Source organism: Tenrec ecaudatus, chromosome 10 (assembly GCF_050624435.1).
Source record: "Tenrec ecaudatus isolate mTenEca1 chromosome 10, mTenEca1.hap1, whole genome shotgun sequence".
NCBI classification, from domain to species: Eukaryota; Metazoa; Chordata; class Mammalia; order Afrosoricida; family Tenrecidae; genus Tenrec; species Tenrec ecaudatus.
The window spans coordinates 86,731,716-86,758,512 of NC_134539.1; the positions used below are offsets into that span (position 1 = coordinate 86,731,716).

A 26,797-nucleotide genomic window follows, 5' to 3' on the forward strand; every position below is an offset into this window, starting at 1 on the left:
ATTGTGATGAGTTGCATGATTCCCCAATAAAATGACTGGGAAAAATTATATTATTTAACTCTGAACTTATTTACTTTGAAATTTCTGTGTAATGTTTTATATTAAAAAGGCAAGGTTAGGATAAGAAATTGATGGTCGAGAGAAAGCCAGTCAGGTCCTAGAGAAAATGGCAAAGTAGAGGGAAAAACTCCTGAAAGGCAGCTGCCAGTGGAGTTTATGGAAGGGTACTGGGTGTGGCCTTGTTGGGAATTACATAAATCATGAGTCATCCTCTGAAGGCCTTGGTTGGAGGGCCCTGAACTAATCTTCTGAATTTTTCTAATCTGTAAGAATGTACATATCCCAACCTGCCAGCCCTTCTCTGCTTTTGTAATGCTGCCTACAAATGTGATGACATCATCTATCACCATTCCTGGTGTTTCCCTTTGTTCTTCGAGTCCTGTTTAAATCACTGAATGACAAAGAGGCCTCAGCAGCCATTATGGTCTTGGGCTGATGATCTCCTTCACTGAATCATTTGTTTTTGTCTTGTACTTGTCCTGTTTAAGACACAATAAACGGGTCTCTATAAACTATATTTGAAAATAGGTTCCTTTCCCTCCCCCACCCCCACCCAGAACACCAGCAGGTGGTCTGACAGCACTGCAGGTTAGCTGAGCAGAGTCCCATTTAAAATCAGAGTACCTAGAGATTACATCCTGTTCACTGTGGAACCCGCACACTCTGGGGAAATCAGATGCAGACGTTCACATTAACTCCCGTTTCAGGATAATCACAGGATACAATCGCTGACTATTATCCTTAAGTGCTAGGGTAATTTCAAGATGTCTCTGTTGACTAACCAGATAGCAGGAATTCGCTTTTTGGCTACTAACAATCCTATGAGATCAATGAGAGGCATTTCTGATCTCGAAGCAATCTTGTCATGATCTTCCCGTGTCTTCATCATTCTCAGCATTATCTGCCCCTTCCAGGAGGCATTGTGCCCAACACGCTGGCCTGTACGCAATACAGAAAGTCATAGCAATTCCAAAGAGACTGAGGTGGGGCCAGAGAAAACGGGAAAGTAAAGCTAATTTGCTAGGGGAAAACAAGGAGTGAGCGAGGTAAACTACAATAAGTAAGTTAGATGACATCCTTCCTAGATTCAGGGTACCTGAGAAATCCCTCCCCCTCTAGAAATTGTCTTTTCACTCGGCTGATGTCTTTTGATGAACAACATTTTAGTAGGTCTCATCTACTGAGCTTGTGTTTTGCTGCTTGTGGGTTTGCCGGCCTATCTGGTAATCCATTGTAAAACACCTGGTCCCAAAGTCACCCCCTGGGTTTTCTTCTAAGCACAGTATGTAATTCATCGGCATACTTGGGCCCTGGATCCAGTTTGAGTTGTGCTCTGGTTCATGTACCGTGTGAGAAATGGGGTTTAGTTCATTGGTATGTGGTGATCTCATTTTCCTTGTGCCATTGATAGTCATCCTTCCCCGTGACATGAACATGGCTGAAACGTGTGCTCATGGCGTCTCTGAGACAGTTGATGAAATTGACCATGGCAAGAGGAGGGAGCGGCGAGAAGTGAGACTAGAGAGGTGGGTGGGGCTGGGAGGCTGTGCTAGAGATCACTATCGATAATGTGATTTCCACTCCTTGAACACTCCGCTGGACCATACGTTCCAGCCTTCTTTCTAGGAGGTGACCCATGTCTGACATGGACGGAATGTGAGTTTAAGTGCGGTGGGCTCACTCCAGGCTCCCTGTCCCTTCTCAAAGCACTTGGGATGGTTAATCTACCAGCTGCAGTCTACCTGGGAGCCTGACGCCCGGCATGTAGAAAAACTACCTGCCAAATAAAGAACATTGGTTCTAGCTATGAGCTGGAAATACATTGTTGTGATGTTTCTATTCTTCACGTAGAGATTGAGTTATTACAGCAGGAGCTACACTAGCAGCTAAGGAAATTAGTATTCTGAAGTCGAAATTAGGATTCTGAAATTAGTATTGCCCTTACCTTAAAACCTAAAATGTGGAGCATTGGTTTGGTGGTTAGGCAGGGGAGAACATGGAGGTAGGTCTGGAAAGTTGGAGCCTGCAATTAGGTAGGGAAAAAATGTTTAATAAAACTGTGCCCTGTTCCCAGTGGAGACCCAAAGCCCATTTGTCGGCCACTGGAGATCCCCTCACAGAGGGGGCTAGGGGAGGAGATGAGTCAGTCAGGGTGCTGCGACATAGCACCAATGAAGAATACAGCTTTCCTCCAGTTCCTAAAGACTTCCTCCCCACCCCACCACTATCATGATCCGAATTCTACCTTGCAAGTCTGGATAGAGCAGAGGATGTAGACTGGTGCAGATAGGAGCTGGAGGCACAGGGAATCCAGGGCGGATGATCCCTTCAGGACCAGAGGTGTGAGGGGCGATACTGGGAGGGTAGAGGATGAGTGAGTTGGAAAGAGGGAACCAATTACAAGGATCTACATGTGACCTCCTCCCTGGGGAACAGACAACAGAAAGGGGGTGAAGGGAAACATCAGACAGGGAAAGATATGACAAAATAATAATTTATAAATTATCAAGGGCTCATGAGGGAGGGGGCAGCGGGGAAGGAGGGGAAAAAAATGACCTGATGCAAAGGGCTTACGTGGAGAGCAAATGCTTTGAAATTGATGAGGGCAAAGAATGTACAGATCTGTTTTACACAATTGATGTAGGTATGGATTATCAGAGTTGCATGAGTCCCTAATAAAATGTTTTTAAAAAATTGAAAAAAGAAAAGCAATATAGATGCTTTGGGGACATTTTGATACATGTTTTCGTGTAAAGAAAATGCATTTTTTTCTCTGACAAAAAACACACAAAAAACTGTGCCCGGTCCCTCATGTTCTTCGTGTTGCTGCTATCTCCCTTGCTGAGGTTTACTGCCTAGTTTAAGTGAGAAAGTACCACTGCCACGTTTCAGTGAAGAGGGTTTCACGTGAGGCCAGTGTCTGCAACGTCCGCAAGACACAGGATACAAGTGGCCAGCATTTCAGTAACAGCAATACCTAATTACGAATTCATGACGTCCTGTTAGCTTCCACTGTACTTGTTCACTGTGCAGCTGCCTGCAAGCTGTCGAGCACTCCTCTCCGTTGAAATGCCATACCGTGGTGACTTGCATGGTGATGTGATGTTGGAAGCTATTCCATTGTTTTCTCCAAATGCCAACGGGATCACTCATAATGGACAGGTTTTGGCAGAGTTTCCAAACTAAGGCAGCTAGGAAAAGGGAGAGGCAAAACTACTGAAAATGCACCACCCACTTAAATCCTTATGAACAGTAACCTCTAATACAGTGAGAAAAGGTGAATCCGGCAGGTTGGAGTCACAAGACTGACTGCAGAGGGGCCTCTGCAAGTTAGAGTTGACCCAGGGGCTAGTCGATGACAAGATTCCTGGGAGATCTTTATGCTCCAGGGTGATTGCTAAGACCCTCTACCATAATTTAACAAGGACGTCTCTAAAGGGAGCCAAAGGCAGATAAAAAACATGAATGGGTTTGGAGCTCACACTAAATCCTAGCTGGAACTTAAGAAAAAGTAGTTCTTACAGCATTGCCGTGCTCCGTACTCTCCCTAGGGCGGGAACACAGAAGATACGGGTGCTAGAGCAAAGTGTGGTGGAGAAGGTTGTTGGAAATAATCGAAAGCGTTGACAACACGGCAGGGTACAGGAGCAACACACAGAACTCCGCCGGATTCCTCTGTACAAACCAGAGTGCTCTGAAACGGAAACCAAGCAATAGAATCATTACAATCGCCACACAAAAGATGGAATAAGCCTCACCAGAGAAATAAAAGACTTGGGCAAGAAAACTATACAACACTACTACAAGAAAACTACACAACACTACTACAAGAAAACTACACAACACTACTACAAGAAAACTACACAACACTACTACAAGAAAACTAAAGAGACCGACCTAACTGGAAGAATGCCAGGAAATCTATAAATATCATTAAATTCCAACCGGGATCCCTGTGTCTTTCTGGAAAGAAATGGGAAAATGAATCACCAACTTTCTATGGAGTGGAAAGAGACCGGGATAAGCAATCACTATTTAGAAGAACAGTCAGGGCCAATGCCTTCCAGCCCTCCGAACCCAGCACACTGCCACGGCTGTCAAAGCTGCCTCGTGTTGGCACCGCAGTCTTCCAGGGGTAGACCAATGGAAGACAATAGAGAACCCAGGGACAGCACAGTTTTGACAAAAGGCCCCAACACACTAAATAAGGAAGCGCTAGTCTCTTCAACAAATGGCGCTTGCGAAGATGGAGTTCCATTGGCGGAAGAATGAAACAGAACCCATCCCTAGTTCCATATTCAAAAACGAACTCGAGTGGGTTGAAGGAGCTAAATGGAGCCCATGGAACTGTAAAGAGCATCAATGACACAATCGGGAGAAACTTCAGGACTCTAAGACAGTCTATACGCACGCTGCCGCGCATACTGAAGCACACACCGAGCAGAAGACACGGAGATGACTGGCGTCCTCCTAAAAGAAGCCTCCTGCATCCGAAGGCTTCATCAAACGAGTGAAAAGAGGACCGACAGACTGGGAGAAATATTTTTGCAGTGATACACTGGACAAGGGACTAATCTCTAAAATCTATACCCCAACCAGGAAAAGATACATAATGCAATTACAACTGGGCAGAGGATGTGAACAGACAGCTCACTAAAGAAGCCCTCCAGGCAGACAAAGGACAGATGAGGAGAGGCTTGCCCTCCCTCACCAGCCATCTGAGAGGTGCAAGTCAAAACAATGCTAAGGTGCCACCTCACACCAGCACCGACAACAAAGTTAAAAACAAACACAAAACCCAAACAGCAAATGCTGGAGAAGGTGTGTTGAAATTGGAGCCCTCATAAACTGCTGGAGGGGGTGGGGACGGTAAAAATGTGCAACCACGGTGGAAATTGGTATAGTTTTAAATAACTAGAACAGAAGCTCCCTATGACATCTCTGGGTGTGTGCTCTAGAGAAGTAAGATCCATAGCCCACACAGCTATATACACACCCGTGTTAGTGTGGAAGAATGGACAAACATTGGTACAGACACACGATGGAAGAGCACACATTAACAAATAACGATGAAATGTGAAACATTTCATGACATGGGTGGATTTGGCAATTGCAGAAGCAAGACTGCTGTGAATGAGACTAATCACAAAAGGACATGTATTGTGTGAGACCACTGTTACATACAAAGGTTTTTCTTACAAAGAGAACTAGACTTTGATGGTGACCAGGGGTGTGAGGGGGAAACAATTGGCTTAGGGGTAGACAGGTGTGAGTTTAGACAAAGGGGAAGACAATATCATGAGCGGGAGAAGGGGACAAAGAAGAAAGAAGGATGCAGGAGTTCTTTGTGAAGGAGTTTGGGTTACTGAATACAATGATGATGTGAAATGGTAACCTCACCTGAATCACAATAAAATGTTGCACAATCATCACCAGGCAGAGATGAACTGCTCATGAACAATGCACAGGGTGTCCCAAGTGGATACTCACTGCACTTGAACTTGCTGCCATACTAACAGGCGGTAAATCTGTGTTATCATAGGGCCCACGAAGTCCACACCCATCGTGTTCAAGGGTAACCCGTAAATTACTCAGGGATTTTCAACTGTGCGGCACAGGGGCCCTGGTAGTGTAATGGTTACGCATGGCCTGTGACTCCTCTGGAGAAAGACAGAGCTTTCTGCTCTGGAACACAGTTACGGCTTCAGAAATGCAAGGGCATTTCTACGACCCTGGTCTCTAGGTCCCCATGAGTTGGCACTGACTGGACGGCAATGGCACTGGGCCGGCACTGACTGGACGGCAATGGCACTGGGCTTGGTTTTGGTTTGCGAGATTGGTGCCTGACAGCCGACTGTTGGGGGTCATCTATATTTGTGTAAGTTTAAACAAACCGACTTTAAATCAAGCAAATGACCTTCCACAAGAACAAAAAGTCAAGCTTTCAAAGGGCAGGAATTTGCCTCCAGACTAACAGATACTCGGCCAGCGTCCACAATCTGCTCGACCTAGCGGTTGCAAAATTACTGGTGTTTCAGTCTGCTGCCCGGAGTGCAGATTTTGGACTTGCCAGTCCCCTTATTCGCGTGATCAATCCCTTTCTACACACATGCAGATATTCTGTCCAGAGTTTCCATGCAGAATCCTGATAAGACAGGAGGCAATCCCTTTTATGAATGCCCTCTCTTTGAAAGGTTGTTTTCCTGAATCTTCCTAAAACTGTTCTTGCAACGACCCGCTGGAAACAGTGGGACCCAGGATCGGGACCGGCTAACCCGATTGGGCTGGGGCACATTCAGGAAGAACCTCAATGCCTAGGGGAAAGGGGGGCCTGGAAGTTCGTGGCAGAGTGCAGTGGGTGACGTTTTTGGAGACCAGGATTCTCAGGTAAGCTGCTACTTGACTGCACTATAGAAGTGAACAGCAAAGCATAACTCAGGGCTTTAAAACTCCGACGAAGGCAGAGAACCAGAGAATATTTTTGACAGCCAGAAAAAGAATCTCTTTAATATCTTGTAGCCATACTATCAATACAACTGAAAATATAGGTTTGACTCTGCAGGGTACAGAGTTACAACACTGTTGAATTCACAGCCTTTCCGGATCTGAGTGAGTTAGGACACTGCTTCGAAGGAATGGGGCCCTGAGTATAATCGAGGGGACGTGTGGGTGGATTTAAACAAACGGGAGACTCCTGAACTGATTAGTGAGCATAGGGCAAGTGCTCCCTGAATATTCCTGCTTCTTACTCCCGCTTTATCCCATCTGCTCCACACAGGCTACGCCTGGTTAGCTAGGAGTCGTGTAGCTTAACAGGGACCCCTAGCCCAGCCCTCCACATGATCTGGGGCATTACCCAGCCAGTTTCATCTATTCCTCTTGGCAGCTATCAGTTACATGGACAGATGACCTACATCATTCATATGGAAAGTGGACATGTGACCTGTATGATTCATCTGTGTTTGACTCACGCCTCGGGCTCCTCCTCAGCTGGGTGGCTTGTGGCCAGTCTCGCCGTCTGGAAACTAGGTCTTCTCATAGTAAATGCTCTGCCTCCATAGTTCCCACTGCTTCGGGGTGGGCATCCCGAGCACAAGCTCCAGGGGGAAATTTCCGACCAGGGATCTGTGCCCTGAACGGCTCACCACTCTATTCTTCCCGAGAATGCCACTGCTCACCCTTCCCACCTGTTCAGTCAGCCTCTGACACCAGGCCGAGCCAGGAGTAGCAAGCAGCTTGTGGAGGAAGGGCAGGTACACGGACACTATAAGGCCGCCAGAGGGGGGCAGCGAGCCATGTACTAGGGGCGTGGCTGCACCTCCTCCCAGGGAAAACAGGGGTAGGGGGTGGTATGGTGTGCTGGAGACCAGGGGACAAGCAGGTGAGAAGGGGTGTGAAGGAGGTGTGGACATCAGCATCACCTGCCTCAGACCTGGATCCCAACTCCACACTTTCATGCTCTGTCGGCCAAGCCAGGCCCTGTGGCCTCAAAGCCTGTTCTCACTACCTGGGAAACAGGTCCGCTCCTACCACGCAGGGCTGTCCTGATCTTAGAGGAGCTCAACCCCAAGGGCAGAATTGGAAGTATCTTTGGACCCTGCCTTCTCCCCTTGCCTACACTGCTCCTCAGCTTCCTTGCTGGCAAAAGCGGGGGCCATCTGTAAGGTTGCGGAGATGAGACTAGGCCCCCGGGGATGGCTGGGACCCCTCTCTTGGGATGAGCGGCTCCAAGCTGGGCAGAAAAGGCCACTCTGTTAGTGTAATGTGAGGCGTCCGTGAGTTAAAAATTACTGACAGGGAACAAGGCCCCGAGCCCAGCGTTGGCCTCGTATCAGGGGTGACAGATCTGAGGTCAGAAAGGCACAGGTGGTCCCCTCCTGGGACCAGGCAGAGAAGCCCTCTAAGCATGGCTCGGCCAGACAGTCCAGTGCTGGCGGTTGACTGCAGGGCACGGGGCTTTGGCTGGGGACTTAGTCACCTGGAGCATCCCTCTGCTCCTGGGCATGTGCTATGACCCCACCGACCCTGCTTCCCGCAGGTGAGAGCAGGACACGCAGGGTGGAGGGAAGGAGGACCACGGCATCAGCACCAAGGAACACGCACTGGGGGCGCCAAGGCAGTGTCTGCCGGACACAGCGCCCGGGGTGGGAAGCACTGCCAGCCAGCAGGGGCAGCAGCAAGAGGGGAGTCCAGCTTCTGTGTCCAAATACCAAGCGTGTCATGTGTGCACGGGGGAAGCTTCAGGCAGGACACAGGGTGGAACCCAAAATTGAGGCTGAAACCCACTCCTCCGGGGTGCCGGCATCCTACCTCCCCTCTCTCCAGGGCCCAGCCCTTTTCCACAGCTTCCTGCAGGGGGTCCAGGGACCGCCCTGTGTGGGCTTACTGGGGCCAGTGGCCCCTGCAAGTTGCCTGGGAACTATCGGACAAGCGAGAGAAGGATTTTTCTGGAGGAATCTGTCCGTGGGCCTGGAAGGTCTGTGTGCACGGAGAGAAGTCCCAGAGGAGGAGAAAGGAGGCGCAGGCTCAGCTGCCTGGCTGCAGAGCAGGGAAGAGATCCAACCTGGGCTGGCTAGCTGCCCACCTCCACCGCCAGCCCTGCCTCTCTTCAATGGTGCCAGGGACAGGATGTTTTGGGACGGACGTAGGACAGCTGAGCCCACTCTCCGTCAACAAATTATTTCCGGAGACCGGGCCATCTCTGCTTCTTTTCTTGGATGCCAACCTCAGTCAGGGGCTGCTTGGGGCTGAGGAGGCTGGTGGAAAGTGGAGGGGGGCTGGCCCTCAGCCCTCCCAAGGGTCCCTGAGGGCCGAGCAAGTGCCTATCCCGAGGCGGCTGGAGGCTCTGCCGGAAGGCATGTAGACACCAGGAGGCAGGCCCTCTGAGATCAGTGTCAGGGGAAGGAGGGAGGGGTCATCAGACAGGAGTCACCGCGGAACTTGCCCCGGCCCTCAGGAAGATGGCGTGTGAGGGGCTCCTGGTTCTATCCGCGCAGATGCAACGGGCCCACCTGCAGCCACGTTCCGGAGGCCTAGAGGGGACCGAGTGCCCACTGCCATTTCAGACTCCAGGATCCTTCTCCAGGTGCACAGGGGCGGTGAATGGAGCAAACACTGGAGAGAAGGGACAGGAGGCAAGGCCCCAAACCAGAGGGTGCCCACTGCTCCCTCAGGGAGACCTCAAAAGCTGAGTGCCCCACAGCCATGTGTGTCCCAGGGATCAGCCAGGCTGCACACTGAGGCCACTATGGAGGACATGCCTGACCACAGCGCCCCGGGCAGGTGTCTGACGGCAGCAGAGGGAACCCCTTGGCAAAGTGACCGGATGGGCATTTTAAGATGGCTTGCCTCTGTCCCTCCCAGAGGGTGCCCACTCATGCGGCAGCAAAGGTCAGTGGCAAGTGATGAGGGATCCCTGCCACAGGGCCTGTGGCCACTCTAGCTGTACCCAGATGGCCGGCCTCGGACAAGCGAGGGGCTGTGGGGAGGAGGAACCGGAGGCTGCTGCTTCCTCAAAGCAGGCAGGCCAACAGAGCAGAGGAAGGGCGGCAGAAGAGGGGACAGCACCACCTGCTCCCCACACCTGCCCACTCCCGTGTGCCCATGCCTGTGTGTGCGCCGAGTGTGCACACTGGCCTGGGCCAGTGCTCAGCCATCCCTTCTTTCTCAGGCAGGCTGCTTCTTGCCCCTGGCCACCCCCAACCCCCACCCCAGGGCATAAAGTAGGAGAAAGAGGGATGGCCCTGGTGGGGGCCAACATCAGGCACGACCACCCCCGACATTTGGCACACAAGGTTTCTATTGCTCCTCTGACCTCCCCCCCCCCCCTTCAGCTGCAGAAAGGACACCGAGCATGGAAGCGGCTCAATCATCCTGCTGGTAACATGGTCCATCCCTTGCCCCCCCAGGCAGCCCAGAGCCAAGACCAGCAGGGGAGCTCCCCAGGCTGGCCGCAGACACAGCTCTGTCCACGCTGTGTCCTGGCCCTCACCTGCATGCCCATCACGGGCGAAAGTAGGCTGGGGCAGCCTCCAGAGTGAGTATTGTTACGACCCCTGCTGCCCGGTCCCCCTCTTCACCTCGGCAGCCGGCCCCCATCCATCGCAGCCTCCGCCAGCCCCGCTCTCTTGGGGCAGCTGTTCTCAGCCTGCCATCCCTACCCCCTGCCCCTCTGCAGGCAACGGGGAGCCAGGGGCCAGACTGGTTTGTGGAGGGGGCCTGTGTGGTGGGGAGGACAAGGCCAGGAGGCGGGGAGGACAGTGGTCGGGAAGAGTGTCCTGGGCCTCCTGTGAAAATAAACGGGCATTCCTAGTGGTCTGGCGATCGGGCCAGAGGGGCGCCCTTATACAGAGGAATGAGCCTGGTCCTGGCAGGGCCGAGGTTCCCTGAGAGGACACGATGGTCGGGCGAAGGCCGAATGAAAGGTCCGAGACAGAGTGCTCCCGCATGGGGGCGGGGTTACGGCTGCACACGCTCCAGGTACTGCGGCAGGGGGTTCTCCTTGACATACTTCTGGATGTACCAGCACGTGAGGTGGGCCTTCAGGTCCTCCTCCACCACGAAATCCAACGCAGCCTGGGAGTCGGTGGAGAGAAGAGAGGGTCAACGACACGCAACTGAGGCCCGCGTGCCCCCCACTGCTATGCTGTCCAGCAGCCACTCACTGAAGAGGGGTGGCCGCTGCCTCCTCCCCCCTGCTTGGCCTGCCCACAGGATCCTGGTCACACCCCTGGGGAGGCTGGATGTATCAACACCGCCCTTCCCCATGTGTCTGACAAGAAAGCCCCAGCCCACTACTCTGCAAAGAGCATCAGCGAGAAGCATCTGTCTGAGGAAACACGACCACGCATGGCATCCCCCATCCCGTTCCGTGCAGGGCGGGTGGCAGAAGCCCAGTCACAGTGTCTCATGGTCCAGAATTCAGCTTTGGCTGTGAGAAGTGGGTAACTGTCTTAATCTGTGATACCCGCCCCTCACAGCCCCTTCCCCCACCAGCAGAATGGGAAGAGGACTAGGCCCCAGGACACAAGGCTGCCGCCAGAGCTCCCTGAATCAATGCGCCCAGCGTGTGGGGCACCTCCCAGGACCCAGGCAACGGGCGCCACCTAAGGAACTCCGTGCCGGCTCTCCTGGGCATCTGCTGACAGCACCCGCGACAGTTCCCGGGGTGTCGGTTTCCACAAGACGCCAGGCTCCACTGCTCTCCCTAAAGGCCTGCCAGGAGCTCTTACAGTTCTTAGGCCGTCATATTGCTTTTTATGCTAGAGGACAGACATGTCTCACCCAACGGCAAGATGAAGGTCAAAAGGAAGAGTACATGACAGTAGTCTAGAGACCCAGGAGGGCTTCAGCGTTGAAGTGATTCGGCCCCAGCAGGGTCCCAGAGGTAAGCTTGTGGCTGTGGCTATAGGGTAGGGGAGCTTCAGGGTTGAGGGTCACGGTCAGGGTTGCCCCACTGTCCCATTCTGTCTGGCACAGTCCCTGGAATGCAGGCAGGCCCCTGTGGCAAGATCTGACTCAGCCTCCCTGACTCAGAAGGCTACCAAGGATGGAGGAAAAATTAGATTTAATTTTTTAATTGGGCTTATCAGATAGATTCTGGACTCCCACTTAAGTCTAGTCCCAATCCAAGAAAAGTTCCTTTACCACGGCTGGCTGGATACCCGCCTTCATGAAGTGATCATGGGTGACAGAAGGGCACTCCAGCACATTACTTCGTTTCATTGTTTCTGCTGGGTGGGTGAAGCACAGGAGGAGCGGGGACACAGAGACAATGACTGATGCGGTGGTTTATGGGGATGTGGAGAGAGGGTGGGAGGTGGGGAGCGAAAGGGGACTTGGGGAGCAAAGAATGAAAGCGGGAGGGGGAGGGAGCACTAGAATTGATGGTGATGATGTAGAAACAACTCATTTTAAAAGTGATGCAACCATGGAAGTGTAGGACATGTGATTACCATCAAGAAGATACTGCTACTAAAGAGGAGGCCAAACTTGACAACGGTTACCATGGTGAAGGGGAAAGAGCTGTCGCGTAGGGGCAGTGAGTTCTTGTCAATGGCGGTGGAATAATTTGAAAAGGGGTATCAATAATGATTGCGCAACATGAAGAGTATAATTAGCGGCACTGAGATATACATGTGGAAGTTGCTGAATCGGAGAATGTTCCTTTTGTGCGTGTATCTTTTGGCCACAATTAGAAAAAAATAGTCACGTGAATAACGATGAGCACAAGGAAGAAGAAGAAGATCTAGATTAGAATGTGGCGACGGTTGTACAACTCTTGATAGCATGGCATCACTGAATTGCATGATGTGTGGATGAAGGGCTAATAAAACTGTAAACAATTGGGCTTAGCAAGGCCTGAGAACTGTGGGCGCCCATATTCCCTGCGGCTTTCCTCGGCCACCTGCAGGCTGAGAGCACCCACGTGTCCTTCAAGGGTAGACGGGGAGACAGACGGGCAAAGCGCTACGATGGAGCAGAGTTTGGCCATTAAAACAGAGGAAGTCCTGGCATAGGCTACAGGAACCTCGGAAACAGTATGTCGAGTGTAACTAAGGAGCCCGTTACAAAGGGGCAGAGATGGTATGATTCCATAGATATGGAAATGTTCCAAATTAGAAAATGAGGAGATTAATTAGACATATTCTGGATATGAGAATTTGGGGGAAGAAGGGATGGAGAGGCCAGAGTTGCTGGCCCAAATGAGAGTGCCAGGGGAGACCTGCAGGGGGTGGGGGACAAACACCAGAGGTCATGAGGAGACTCGCCCCGAGAAGCAGGGGCAGGGCAGCGCTCTCACCCCAGCTGCAGTCCCGTTGAGAAAACTGAAGCACAGGGTGGCTTGATCAGATGCCTAAGGCCACCCAGCCAGAGAGGTGAGCCGGGCCTGGGCTCGGAGTCTGCACGGGCGCCTTGCTCCCTGCAAGGTCTCGGAGGTGCGTGTGGGTAAAATGCGTGTCTTTGAAAAGGCAGCACAGTCAGCTCATGGAAGCTAGGTAAGGAGCCAGAACCGGCCCCCGCTTTGGTGCCTGGCCCGCTCCAACACCCCCACCCTCTCCCAGTCTCAGGGTCTTTGCTAGGCAGGGGGCCCCTCTGCCAATCCCTGCTCCTTTGGTGCTGCTATGTGGAAGCCTCAAGAGCCGGCCCCGAGGCTTGGGCAGGGTGCTGAAGGGTGCTCCAGCCTTCTAGGACTGCCCTGTACCCCAGTGCAGGCCACGCTGTGAAAGGTTCTCAGAGCCCATGCTCACAGGAAGATGACACTTGGAGGGCTGTGGGTGGCCTCTGGTCCAGGTCTCTCTAGCTAGTTCCTGAGCCCTGACAGCGAGGGAGAAGTCAGTCATCGTCCCCTTCCTTGCGTTGACTCAGTGGGTGTCTAATGTCTGCTGGGACCCAGCGGAGGCCGCATAGGAGGTGGGTGGAGTGGGGCTGGCAGGTGGCCTTCCCTCCCCACTGCCTAGTTCATCCTCTGCCTGGTCTCTGCAGTCCTGCAGCCTTGAAGGCTGGCCTGGCTCCGTCTTCGGGTCACAGGCACTGGAGCCCTGGCCACAGGGGTCATAAACCTCTCCCTCCCGATTTTTGAAGTTTCAGATACCAAAGCCCTGAAAGCACCACTGGAGGCCACAGGACCAGGAAGGACTTGAGGAGCGGGGAATGCCTTCACCTGCGCCCCCCCCCCCCCACCCGGGAAACTGGTAAGGGGCTGAGCGTCTGCTCAGGGTGAGGGGGGCACTTCCCACTCAGGCTCCCGTCATCTCTCCACATTGTCCAGGACACGAGTCCTCTGTGAGCCTCAGCTTCCGAATCTGGGACGACCTGGGCTACTCCCCAGACAGGGCTCACAGGAGGGCCAGGTACCAAGGCCGAGAGGCCAGCGGCCACTTCTGCCCTCGATAACTAAGGCCCTAGCAGCCCAGCCAACTAAACACAGGCGGGGAAGGAAGCTTCCCAGGCCTCTGGAAGAAAGGAGGGCAGGAAAACACCCAGAAAAGCAACGCTGGGCCCTGCCACGCCTACAGAGCCCACTGGAGCAGCCCCCAGGGAAGTGTGCGCCACTCTTTGCTCCTTATTAGCCCCAAACCAGCTCCCCCAAAGTCCAAGTGGAGATGCTTTGGGAGATGTCTGCCCAAGGGGACCACTTAAATGCATTCGTTCACTGGGTCACTGGGAGAATTAACGGAGAACCTAGTGTGAGCCAGGCTCAGGGTGGAGATTGGCTATTGGGTATTAGTGCAGTGCAGCACAGGCAGGCACATCTTGGGAAACAGCGTCCGTGGCACGCACGGGCCTGTGCTCCCCCCAACATCGGACCCCCACCATTGAGGCCTTTCCCCCAGTCTCAGCTCAAACATGCAAGTCAAGCCCCTGCACCTTTTCCTGAGCGCAGGACAGTGCCAGATGAACCTGACAAGCGAGCCCTTCCTTGCTTTCCAGGATGAAAACGTGTTGGTTTTTTTCCCTGCCTAGTTTTTTTTTTTCTTTCCTTTTTCTATACTTCGAAGAGCAAGATCACACCATCTGCTCTCACCCCAGGAGGCTCCCCACACAGAAATCTTTTGTTTCAATTTGCTGACCGACCTCTCGCAGCTGGTAACAGAAACGCACGGCTCCGTTCCAGTGGCTTCCGGGCACGTCCCTTATCTGCCAGGCCCTAGACATGCCTTGCAGCACCATAGGAGCCAGGGCAGGGCAGAGCAGTGGGTTGAGGCCCAGACACAAGGGGTACTGGCCTCCTTCCGCAGTCGGGTGGGGGTGGGCGCCACCCCTCTCAGCCAGCCCAGCAGCTGGGCCAGCCCCAGGGGTGGGAGGGTGACACTGACTGCCAAATGCCCAGCTGCAGCTCAACATGGACACCTGGCTGTGGGCGATGCGAAGACCAGGCTGGATGCTGGAGACGCCACCCTTCAACGCCCCGCCCCTGGCTGCCCTACCTTGGCTAGGTGTTTGGCGATGCCTCGCCCTCGGTAGGCGTCGGGGACCTCCGTGTGCTGGAGGTCGACGGTCCGCTTTCCAACATATTCATAGAGCAGGACGGCCCTGTCATGACATCCTGGGGCCAGAGAGATGGATACAGCGTGAGACATTGCCGGCCTCTGCGCACTGGACAGTGGGGGTGGGTCGAGGGTCTGGGATTTGGAGGCGAGGCCTCTGAAACCTTGGGGTGCCCCTGCGCTCTCCCGGAGCCTCAGGAGGGATACAGCTTGTTACGTACAGTGAGGATACCATTCCTCAGGTTCCTTGTAGGGCCGATCTGAGGGTCAAATGAGTTCACCGTTGCTTTGATGTGTTGAGAACCCTCTTTGAGCAGTGTGTTGTTAGCTGCCATGGACTTGTACGCCCCCCCCCCCACACACACATACCCCGCAAGCATGCCGACACTCCCGGCAACCCCACCCCCCACCTCACAAAACACTGCCCGTCCTGCACCATCGCTGGGGCCCAGAGGGATTCTCGGGGGCCGGTATTCAGATTGCCGGGCCTTCCTCTCGAGTCCAGCCTAATGTGGCCGCACCACGGACGCCTGTCCGGCACCACAGGGACACACAGGCCTCCACTGGGAGATGGGGTGTACTGGCCAGGTTTCCCACGCAGAAGGCCAAATTTAGTGGTTCTTAGGACATAGCAAAGGAGTCCTCCATAGTGGTGCAGTGGTTCTGAGTTGGGCTGTTAATTTCAAGGTCAGCAGTTCAAAACCACCAGCCACTCCTCAGGAGACAAACGAGGCTTTCTACTCCGGTACTGAGTTACAGTCTCAGAACTCACAGGGGCAGTTCTTCCCGGCCCTATAGGATATGAGTTGACATCGGTGAGTTTGGTGTTTTGGAGGACACATCTGGGCCTTGATGGTGAGGGGAGGTGAAGAGCGAAAGGCGGCGGTGACCACCCAGCAACTCCACGGGAGCAGAGACCCCTAGCAAGTACGGCCCAGAAGACCCTGCAGGGCAGCTATCCTTCAGCGCTGGGGCCGCTCTGAGTGAGAGACGGCAGATCACTGTAAGCACCTTGGGAGACTTTGCTATCAACCGTGTTAGCATCTCAGGGCCCCTCACCCCCTCTGTGGCCCCGTTCCATGAATCTCTATCTCAGGGATTGCCCTCTCCAAGGATAGCCCCGCCGGGGCACAGACAGACAAGAGAAACAGGGTCCAGAAAGACATGGGCACTACTGTCTCCCTGGCAGGGACAGGCAGTGGGTGTGGCCTCCCACATCTACACTCGAGTGCTCATCCTTCAAAGGTCTGCCAGGACAGAGGCCCATGGAGGGGAGGGGAGGGCTTGCTGTGCCCCCAACCCCCAAAGTCCTCCTATCACAAGGGAGCTGAAGTTTGTTCAACCACAATGATTTGTTCCAGTGATCTGACCAAGAAGTGTCTCTTGAGCTGCAGGGACTGTGTGTGGTTCTAGGGGTACAGCAGGGAGCCCGGTGGGCGAGGACCCACGTCCCCACAGAGCTGATGTTCTAGAAGGGAAGACAGAGCAGAAGAGAAAGGGCACTTGGGAATGAAGACAGGGAGAGTTGGTCGTCAAGTAACCGGGGAACAGTGCTCTCCGCAGAGGGACTAGCCAGCTGGAAGGCCCCGAGGCAGGAGTGTCAGAGAGGCTGGCCGCCCTGGTGGCAGGTGGAGCAGGTGAGGATTGCTACAATGCCTTTCCCTGGGCCACCTCTGGCTCGGCTCCATGACAAAGAAGATGCCACCGTTGCCCAGCAGCTTGTTCCTGTGGCCCAGGGTAAAGGGCGTCTCTGCCAACAGACCACGGCAGTGCTTCAGCACAACCCATGGTACCTCTTGAGAGGGGACTGACCAGTTATTATGCAAATGCCACCCCATAAAAACAAACAAACCCCCAACTTTGATTTTGACTCATAGAGCTTCTATGGGCTAGGGCAGAACTGTCCTCCTGGGGTCCTATGCTGTAAATCTTCAGGGCAGCAAGCAGGGAATCTACCCAATAGGATCGCGCCGCCGGCCTCCATCAGCACCCAGCCCACACAAGTGAAGGGGACCTCACTACCATCAAGCAGAAAGCTCCTCTCGAACTTGAATCCCTTCCACGAGCACCCCGTAGACCCAGGAGAAACGTGCACGACGACCATGTGGTGGCCGCCTGGCGCACACACGAGGTGCCGACAGTGGCCTTCGTAGCCCACACAGCGGGAGAGGCCTGCGGCTGTCCGCGGGAGCGAGTGCTCCCCGATACTTGGTGGTGGGACTGAAAGAGCTGGAACACTTGGCCAGGCAGGGCAGGGGCCCGAGCCTGCCCTCCAGGGGACTGCGCGGCTGAGAGCACAAGCAAGCACGAGCAGGCTGTCCTGCTGGCCTGCACCAGGGAAGGGACGGGTGCTCTTCATTTGGGGAGCCTTCCAGACCTTTCCTGTCATGGCTCCTTTTCCTAGAGCTCCCGCTTCATCCTTTCTTTTTAACCTTGGCAGCTCTGACGTATATAATTACAAGCCATAGGTGCGTTGGATCAAGCAGAGTTGTACAATTGCTGCCATCATCATTTTCAAGATTCTTTCTTCTTAAACTCCTTGATATCAGCTCCCCTTTATGCCTCCCTGCCCCACCCTACCACCCGCCTGAACCCTTCATATATTATGTTTATATTATAGGGGCGGGTTTTGTTTGTCATAACTTACACCTACCAATGTATCCATTCGTCTGAAGTTCCGATGTTCGTTCCCCTCAAGTGGAATTGACAGTCTTCATTGCTATCAGCTCCCCCTTCCACACCCTCTCTTCCTGTACCCTCAGGGAATCACTACTGTTTCTGAGGGGCTTGTCTATCCTGGATTTCGTGCATCGAAAGCCCTTAATTGGACCAATGTCCATATGCAGGTCTGGCAAGATTAGTGAGGTAAAACTAAGGCCACAAGAGTGGGAGGAGGGACTATTACAGAACTAGAGGGTAGCTGTGTGTTTCATCGGTGCTCCACTGCACCCTGGATAGATCGTCCCTGCCAAGGGCCCCTTCAGTGAGGCACTGACTTTCCAGTGGTCTCACAGGTGGGCTTTGGGTCTCCACTTTGCCTTTGCTCCTCCCTTCACATTAATTTGACTGCTTGATTTTGGACGTCCGATACCTATTCCTGTAGACACCTCGTGATCGCACAGGCTGGGGTGCTTCTTCCATGTGGGCTTTGTTGCTTCTCAGCGAGAAGGCCGCTTGTTTAACTTCAAGCCTTTAAGACCCCAGATGCTATGCCTTTTAATAGCCGGGCACCCTCAGCGTTCTTCACCACATTTGCTTCCAATTAAACTCGAGCCCTTAGTACTTCCCGAATAAACGATCTAATTGAACGGTCTGTGTATTCTGTGCGAACATGAAACCCGTTACCAACCCAGCAGAGAAGCGGTGAGTGGCAGCGGGAGGAGGCTGGTATGAGAAATGGTCCTGAGAGAGGCTGCACAGTGGACGTATGTCCTGGCTGCACCTTTGGGCCGATACCAATTCTCATTCTCCTGAAGTAAGATCAGGTCTGACACTATGCCTAGCAAGTTCTGGAGGGGGAGGGGATTGGGCTATTGAGCTGGGGAACTGGGGAAGGGGTAGGGAAGCTACAGAGGGAAACAGGAAAGATGTGGCAAGGATATAGTTGCCACAAAGGCCCATCATTCACTGATGCTAAAGGTCATGCCAATGTCACACGACTCGTAAATTCTTAAAAGTTGCTTTTTATATATTTGAATGTTTAAGCATCACAGATAATCCAGTCTTCAATGCTGACTGGGCTCCCAGCCAGTACTGGGGTGTCAGCAGGCTCAGAACCACAGACTAAGATAGGCAGTGGTCACCCAGGGCCCTACAGTAAGTCAGATCCTGGAAGGGTGTCCAACCCGTTACAAGACTGGTTATTTCTGGTGACTTCCCAAAGCTGCAGGGCAAGGCTACCGTCTAGCTTATATAAACTGGTGTTGGCCTGCTAACTGTCGTTCAAACCCACCAACCCACTAGAGAGGAAAAGTCGAGGCTTTCTACTCCTGTAAAGATTGTCTTGGAAATCCGCAGGGGCCATTCTGCTCTGTCCTCCAGGGCTGCTGTGAGTCAGACTCGACTGATAGCCGTGAGTTTCTGAGATGGAAAACTGAGATGCTGAGAGGGGCACTGACTCACCCAGGGTCACAGAGAGAGTCTAGGCTCTGTATTTGGAGCCAAGCAATGAACTTGGCTCCATCTTAAGTCCAGGCTGTGCCCAAGCCATCCCCACTGCCTCCAAGGCCCATCTCCTACCTTTTGGGCCAGGCAAGACTCCTACTTGCCCCAGAGCGGGCTGAAGGTAGCCCTTACCCCCATCCAGAGCCTCACTTGACCAACTGTAGCCCCACATGCCTGCGCCCATAGCCCGAACCAGTGTGACCAGCTGCTGCCTTCGAACCCACCTGCCCTCCCTCCCCTCCCCCACACTGTCTGGGACTGGGCTCTTGGTTCTCAGTTACTGCCACCTGTCGAGGTTAATTCAACTCATCCAGGGCAGGCAAGCAAAGACTAGGAGGCTATTTTGGGCTGACCTGGTCACCAATGAGCTGCCCGCCTGTCCTGACTACTTAGCCATCCAGAAGCTCCTCGAATGTCAGGTGCTAGGTGTGCAGTGGTGAGCAAACGTGACATGAGACAAAGGGCCAAGGTAAATGGTACTAAAGGGAATCAAAGGGGATAAGGGCCGAGTCCTTGCCATACGGGAGAGGGGCAAAGGGTGAGGGACAATTTCAGAAGGTGGACAGATGCCTCTCTTAAGCATTGACCTGAGAGTGGTGAGAGACAGACCCACAGGCTGTCTTGGGGAAGAGGGAACAGCCACAGCAAAGCCCCGACGTGGCTGTCCCGCAGACCAGGTGGCTGGACCCGAGTGTGCGAGGGTGGGAGAAAGCCAAGTCAGAGGGTTAGGGACTGACCGGGTCAGGCAGAGCCTCGGAGGAAGGTCACTACATTTCACCTTTCCCTTCATTTCTGCACAGCGGGGCTTCAAGCACTAGCACATTTACTTATGTTCGTTGTCACCCACAACAAATATTTCTGGAGGACCCTCTTGGGCTGTGATGGGCTCTCTGACTCCCTGGCCACCCGGGGTCCCGTGGGCCTGGTCATCCTGTGTCAGAGTCAATGGACAGGGAATGGCTCTTTCACAAGCACGTGCTCTTTTCTCTGCACAGCACAGAGGCCTGTGGGCCGAACGGCCTGCACCCAGGTCTTACACCCAGGCAACCAGGAGACCACGGGCCTGACTGGCTGCACTGAGTGCTCACGATGCCCCCGTTATACCAGGTCCAGCTCTCTCCACAGGCTCCCTCATAAGCCTGAGGCAGACAGGATTCTCCTATCCCTGCTTTGCAGATGGGAAAACGAAGGTCCAGGAGGGCCTGGTCCTACAGACTGGAGGTGGTGGGCATGGGGCTGAGCTCACCGCGGAAGGTTTCTGGCTGGAAGAGTATCTCAGGGCATCTGGGGTCAGCAGGGTGGTTGCAGACCTGCTCGTGGTGGGGAAGACGCTATCTCACTGAGTGGGCGATACCAGACTATTACTCGCCAGCCTCGGGGTATGGGAGGCCCAGAAACTCGCTGCTGGCTGGCCCTCAGAAGCCACCTCTCATCAGGACTCACACCTGCTGCAAGACCTAAAGCGCACTTTCCCTTTTCATGGTCAATGACAAATTCCTGCAGACCCCATACCAACCACCCCACGGGGCTCAGACCTTGGGTTATCCTCGCCTCCTCCTCCTCCCATATCGTCGGCAGGGCTTTGGCCATGAATCTGACCATGGATTCTTCTCCACAGTCACCACTCGGCCTAGTGACCTGCCCCAGGGGTGCTGCAGCAGGCTCGGGGCCTCCCTGTGTAGGCACTCCTCACTAAGTCCCTGAGAAGCAGCCACAGAGGTCGTGAAAACTCCACCAGTCTTGCTGCTCCTTTATCACAGAACGGATCTCAACCCTCAAATCCTCTGCCATCGAGTCAATGCCGATTCACAGTGACCCTTCAGGATAGGGGAGAACTGCCTGCCCCTGAGAGTTTCCGAGATTGTAACTCTATGGGAGTGGAAAGTCCTGTCTTTCTCTCGAGGAGCAGCTGGTGGTTTCGAACTGCTGACCTTGTGGATCACAGTCCAAGTCGTAGCTGCTGTGCCACCAAGAAGGATCAGTTTCTTATTGAGATGGGTCCAAGTGTAACCTCCCTTCCCAGAGAGGTCATGCCCGCTCCACCCAAGGTTGCTGCAGCCCTAGAGGTGGCAGATAGAGATGGCATTACTGTAGGCCATCCTGGTGCCCTGTGCATGTGATGGCTGGGCCTGTGGGTCCCACTATCTGAGCTCTAAGTGCAAGGGCAGGGCCACCTGGGCGTACCCAAGCTCTGGTACCAGGCCCTTATCTGGGAAAAGCAGTACTTGTCACTCCAGGAAGCGAGGGTGGCAGGCATTACAGGAATGAACTCAGGGCTGACAGGCTCCTGAGTGTGAGTCCTCACTCTGCCATGTGGCCTCAGGGGCCCGGGAGTCTCATCTGCCCTTGGGATGATCACCACAATCTCCTTCCTGGAGGCTCAGGGCTGGAGGGAGAGGGGGCTTCCCTTGGTCTCCACAGCCCTCTCCTCTCCCGGCGGCACCCCGGCAGGGTGATCCCAGGACAAAGGACTCCAGGAAATGGCCCAGGCAGCAGTCATGGGGAAGACAAACACAGGAAGGCACAGAGTCTCTGCTGTACCAGCCCAAAGAGGAAAGTGGCCCACTGAATGCAGACAGAGAAAGAGCTAGAACCCACACTCCGGTCCCTGGCCCTTCTTCCTGTAGGATGTGAGCCCAGGCTGAGGTCAGGGGGGGGGGGGCTGCTCAGGGGCTGGGGTCTCTTCCAGCTCCTCCTGTCTTTAGATGATGAGGCCTCAGATGGAGCCGTATGGGCGAGATTAGCTGCCTCTGGCCGTGCGACTTGGTCTCGTCTTGGAAATGGCGATGATACATGCTAATGTTTAAGAGACTGCATTGGGGGACCAGATATGCCCGAGCACCTTCTCGGGGACCCCATGTTAGCAAATTCCTTCAACATCGATCCAAAACCCACCTGTTTCTCTTCGACCCCACTCCCAAAGGCCAGACTGATGCAGGGACCACTAATGGTGTCACAAGGGCACGGGCGGGGTGTAGATCCCACCTCCTCTCACTTTTACAAGGGTGACCTCAAAAAGCCCCAGGGTTGGTAGTGGCAGTGGCAAGGGTCACCAGGAAAGGGGCTGCCAAAGCAGTGGTGCCATGAGCGGTCATCACCCATGGTGGGTACCTTACCCCCACCGGTGCCCTCTTCCTCCACTCTCTCCTCCTCCCATCCCCTGAGCAGGGTGAGTGGGCAGGGTGCCTGTGAGTCCAGAGGAGCTCTGCTTGGGCCACTGGCAGAGGAGAGGCACTTGGGGGGAGGGTGACATCCTCAGGTCTTCTGTGGGGTCAGGGTCACTATGCTCAGGGATTCTCCAGTCGGCAGTGCACACAGGGTGCTTAACAACATGAGTGACCACACTGGGTGTTACCAAGTCCCGTGACACCACTGGCATCGACCTCCTGCTTTGTCCTTCTCCCAAGGCCCTCTACCATCTCTCCCTTCTGGCCTCACTACTTCTCCCGTCCTTCGCTCTGACCACTCTCACCCTCCAGCTGCAGCCCCCCAACCACCCCGCTACTCTGAACACACAGGGCCTTTTTGCTCTTACTGTCTTCTCCTGTGGCTCTTTCCGTCTGCCCTCGTCCTGCTCTGATTCTAAGTAGCAACTCTCTCGCCCAAGATTCCCTTCCCGTCAGGCTTTCCCTGCCCTGAGCTTGGCAGGGCCCTGGCACCCAGAACAAGGCATGACGTGCAGTTCGTACTCAGTGGGTTTCTGTCGGATGAATTCTAGTGCTTCAAGGTGCAAGATCTGAGCAAGTCACTTTACCTTGACTCAGTGGACCCACGAGTAAAACCAGAGGAGCCATTCCCCGGGCCCTGCCCATTGCGCAGGAGGATAAATAAGCCAAAGTGCACAGGGCCTAAAAACCCAGGTGTCAACACACCTCCATCACCTGGAACCAGAACTTCTTGGAAGCTCCTCAGCCTAACTCTGGCAGGGTGTGGGCCTGGGAAAGTCTCAGAGGTCACATCTGTTAGGGGGTATAGGGCAAGGGGTTGTCAGTCCCAAGGGCTTGTCTGGCAGGGGGATGCAGATATTTGTCCCCAGATACCTGCCCAGACCAGTCTGGCCTGGTGGACCCGCAGAAGGCCTGAGTGGTATGCAGCCCCTTCACTTTTTCTTTCTGCCTCTTGAACCTCTAACGGAGCTCAGAAAGGAGGCCCAGACAGGCCTCACATCAGGACAGCAGGGTCTCCAGTGTCTAGGCAGGGTAGGCTGGCCAGGCACCCACAGCAACAGAGGACTCCGCCCCTATGAGGCATGAACATGGGCTGTGGGATCAGTCCAATGGCGACTGAAATCCGGTTCTCGCACCATGTGAGGGTGAACACGTCACTTCCTTCTGAGCAGTCCAGGCAGCCCAGGCTCAGTTTACTCATCTGGAATGTGGGGAGACAATGCCACGCACTGGGGGTTATTGTGATGGAGTCCATGAAGGAACAGACGTGGCAGGGAGTGGCCCCAAAATAGGCAAACCAAGCTCACAGTCAGACCTGTCTCAGCTCTGTCCCCAGTCCATGCCAATTCTCCCATCGCCCCCCCCCATTCCCCCTTTGAAACCTGTCTTCTAAGATGGATATAGAGGCTCCAAAAGCCATTCCTGTTGCCACCCTCCTGCGACAGCACAGTTGGGAGGACCGAGGGGCCTCATCATGGAGAAGGGTGGGTGTGGGAGATGCAAAGAAATCCTGAAGCTTGGAAATTGTCTAGCACCACCCACCCACCCCACCCACCCCACCGGTGGACCGGAGCCTGCGCCCAGGAGGCCTTCCTGCACAAGGACTCGCTGCTACTCTGGCTTTAAAAATAATGAACAGTTCGTGCGCGCGGCATGCTCGGGCACTGTCCTGCCAGCTTGCTCTTTTTGCTGCATTGCCTCCTTCCCACGAGGGGATGCTGGTTCAGGACCTACCTGCGCCAAGTTTCTGAACCCCCCTCTCCTAAACGTCCCCTTAGGGAAATGAGTACCTCGCTCCCCATCAGCCCTAAGTCCACTCAGCAGCTTCTCCAACCCTGGTGACGGATAAGATGAAAAGTTCCCAAGAAGCAGTTTAACTAGAAAGAGGTGGGGGGAGGGCAGGACCCCCTCCCCTGGATCTCCAAGTCTTCCTTGGGAGGCGAGGCGGCCCTAGGGGTTCCAGCCCGAGACAATGGTTGCTTGGAGCAGGTGCGGGTCCCCCCGACGCCCTCCCGCGGTTTCGAGGCAGGGGGATGGTGACAGTGGGCGCAACACCGCTCTCCGCGGACCTAGCTGCCCCGCGCCTAACGCACCGCGCAGGGTGCCTCTCCCCGCGGCCCCCGCAGACTCACGGCAGCGCCCCTCCCCCGGGCCGCGGGCCTGGGTCAGGGGTCAGGGGGGCGGACACCGGGGTCCCGGGAGACGGAGGTGCGGAAGACCGCCGGGAGCCAAGGGGTCAGGGCCGGGGGTCGGAAGGCCAGAGGCGGCGAGGGCGCAGGGCGCAGGGCTCCGGCGGCGCGGGGCGGGCCGCGCGGGCGCGGGCGCGGGCGCAGACAAAGGCGCGGGGTGGGCAGGGCCGCGTTACCGTTGAGCCGGACGGTGAACTGGCGGCGCCGGCGGTCGTGCTCCACGCGGATCGGGCAGCCCGGCTCCAGGTCGCCCGGCGGCGCGGCGGCCGCCGAGTGCGCCATGGGTGCGCGCCGCGCCCTCGGGCCCGGGGCCCGGCTCGGCGGGGCGCCCCGCGGGCGAGGCGTGGGGACCGCGGGCGGCGGCGCGGAAACGACCCTCGGCGGCGGCGGCCGCGGCGGCAACAACAACAACAAAAAAAGAAAATCCCGGAGCCAGGAAATCAGCTGTGCGGTCACGTGCTGCGCGCGGCCAGTGGGCGCTCCGGCCTCTGTTTTGATACATTCCACCCGGCTCTTAAAGGGGCCACGCCCTCCCTGCTGGGCCCACAGCCACCCTGGGGGCCCATCCGAACCCCTGCACCCGCAGTGACATCTGTGCTCCCACTTTGGAAGCACTGGCTTGGAGCGCAGGCTGTGCAGAGCCGAGGCGCTCAGTAAGTACTCGCCGCGCTTAAGACCTTTCCCTGTGCGCTCGCAGCTGGGCAAAGAGTGGCCAAAGGCCGGCGACCTTGAGTGAGGTCACGCGGGGCTGGGGCAGTGGTGCAAGTGACGTTGTGAAGCGCGTTCGTCGCCGCCTCTAAGGTGAAGGCTTGTTTGGGATGGCGTGAGGTCCCACAGGCATAACTACAGAAAAGAGCTTGGACCTTGCCTGGGTCCGCTCCACAGATGGGCAAACTGAGTCCGGAGAGAGCGAAAGAGAGATGGGGGGGGGGTGGTGCCTGCTTGTCACTGGGACACAAAGGAGTCCCTGGCACTGACTTTTTATTTGAAAGGGGTGGGATGAATCGGCCCCACGAGCCCACCCATAGATACAAACCACAACTGGACATTGAATCATGACCACCTGGATGCTCACACCATGCGGGGCACTCATGGCTCTCTGACCCCACAGAACCAAGCCCACAGCCATCGAGTGAATTCCTATTCGTAGAAACCCTAGAAGGTAAAGCAGAAGCACCCCATAGTCATTGGGCACGGTTATAAACCCAAAGTTACTGATTTGGAAGGCAGAGCCGCTGGTGGATTCCCAATGATGACCTTTGGTTAGCAGATCCCTCGAACAACTCCGCCACCTGGACTCCTCCAGGCCCCTCAATTCCTTGAGGCAGCAACTCACCTGACTTGTACTATCACTTTCCAATTTGCTGGTTCTAGAACTTCATAAAAAGGGGATAATAATAGTGTCTTCTGTTGTGCCCACATTTTCCCAATGGCATGTCGCGTGTATCATTTCGTACTGTACTGAGTACCATCGCATTGCGTGCAGAGCCGACACGGTATCCATCCACCCTTTGTCTTTCATTTGTCTCTCATTGTCTAGGACAAGGAACTCTTCTGTGAACGTTCATGGGCATGTCTTTTGACATCATACTGTAGTCTCCTTTAAGTACATGCCAGAAAGGGACTGCTCATGTGTGTGTGTGTGGGGGGGGGGCATATGTGAGGCAGTGGTGTTTCAGGGGTAGAATCCTCACTCTCTAGGCAGAAGACAGCAGTTCAAAACCACCAGCTGCTCCTTGGGAGGAAGACAGGACTTTCTACTCCCATAAGGAGTTATAGTCTGGTGGGGGCACGGGGGTGGGACTAGAATTGATCGTGATTACACAACTCATTTAAAAGACGATTTAGCCACGGAGGGCGGGGAGTTCTGAAATTGTAGTAATGATTGTACAATTCTTCTTGATATGATTGAACTATTGAACTGTATAATATGTGGATTATGGGCCCATGTAACTGGGTGGGTGGGGAGTGGAGTTAGAGTCTCAGAAACTCAAAGGGACAGTTCTCCACTGCTCTGGCTGTCACCATGGTTTGGCTTCCCTCGTTGGCTGTGAGTTTGTTTTTTTAAAGGCAAACGACCAGGACCCCTGGGTAGCATAGTGGTTATACATTGACTGCTAACCTCAAGGTCTCCAGTTTGAAATTTACCAGCCTCTCCAAGGGAGAAAGAGAAGACTTTCTACTCTCATAAAGAGTTACAGTCTCGGAAACCCACACGGTCAGCTCT

General features: G+C 54.6%; 1 protein-coding gene across 1 annotated transcript; it reads right to left on the reverse strand.

Moving 5' to 3' along the window:
• Positions 1-6,544: 6,544 nt before the first annotated feature.
• NATD1 (N-acetyltransferase domain containing 1) lies at positions 6,545-25,006 on the reverse strand. The gene is made up of 3 exons (XM_075560925.1): positions 24,747-25,006; positions 14,991-15,109; positions 6,545-10,635 (listed from the first exon to the last, which is right to left on the reverse strand). Exons 1-3 carry the CDS (start codon positions 24,850-24,852, stop codon positions 10,519-10,521), a joined length of 342 nt encoding a protein of 113 aa, XP_075417040.1. The 5' UTR covers positions 24,853-25,006; the 3' UTR covers positions 6,545-10,518.
• Between the last annotated feature and the right edge of the window lie 1,791 nt (positions 25,007-26,797).

What these genes read in the sequence shown, in the direction of transcription:
- NATD1 (XM_075560925.1), bottom strand. Translation starts at nt 24,852, where the DNA reads ATGGCGCACTCGGCGGCCGCCGCGCCGCCGGGCGACCTGGAGCCGGGC. An exon ending in GTTCACCGTCCGGCTCAACG is followed by an intron (nt 15,110 to 24,746) that starts GTAACGCGGCCC and finishes CTCTGGCCCCAG; the next exon opens with GATGTCATGACAGGGCCGTC. An exon ending in TCGCCAAACACCTAGCCAAG is followed by an intron (nt 10,636 to 14,990) that starts GTAGGGCAGCCA and finishes ACCGACTCCCAG; the next exon opens with GCTGCGTTGGATTTCGTGGT.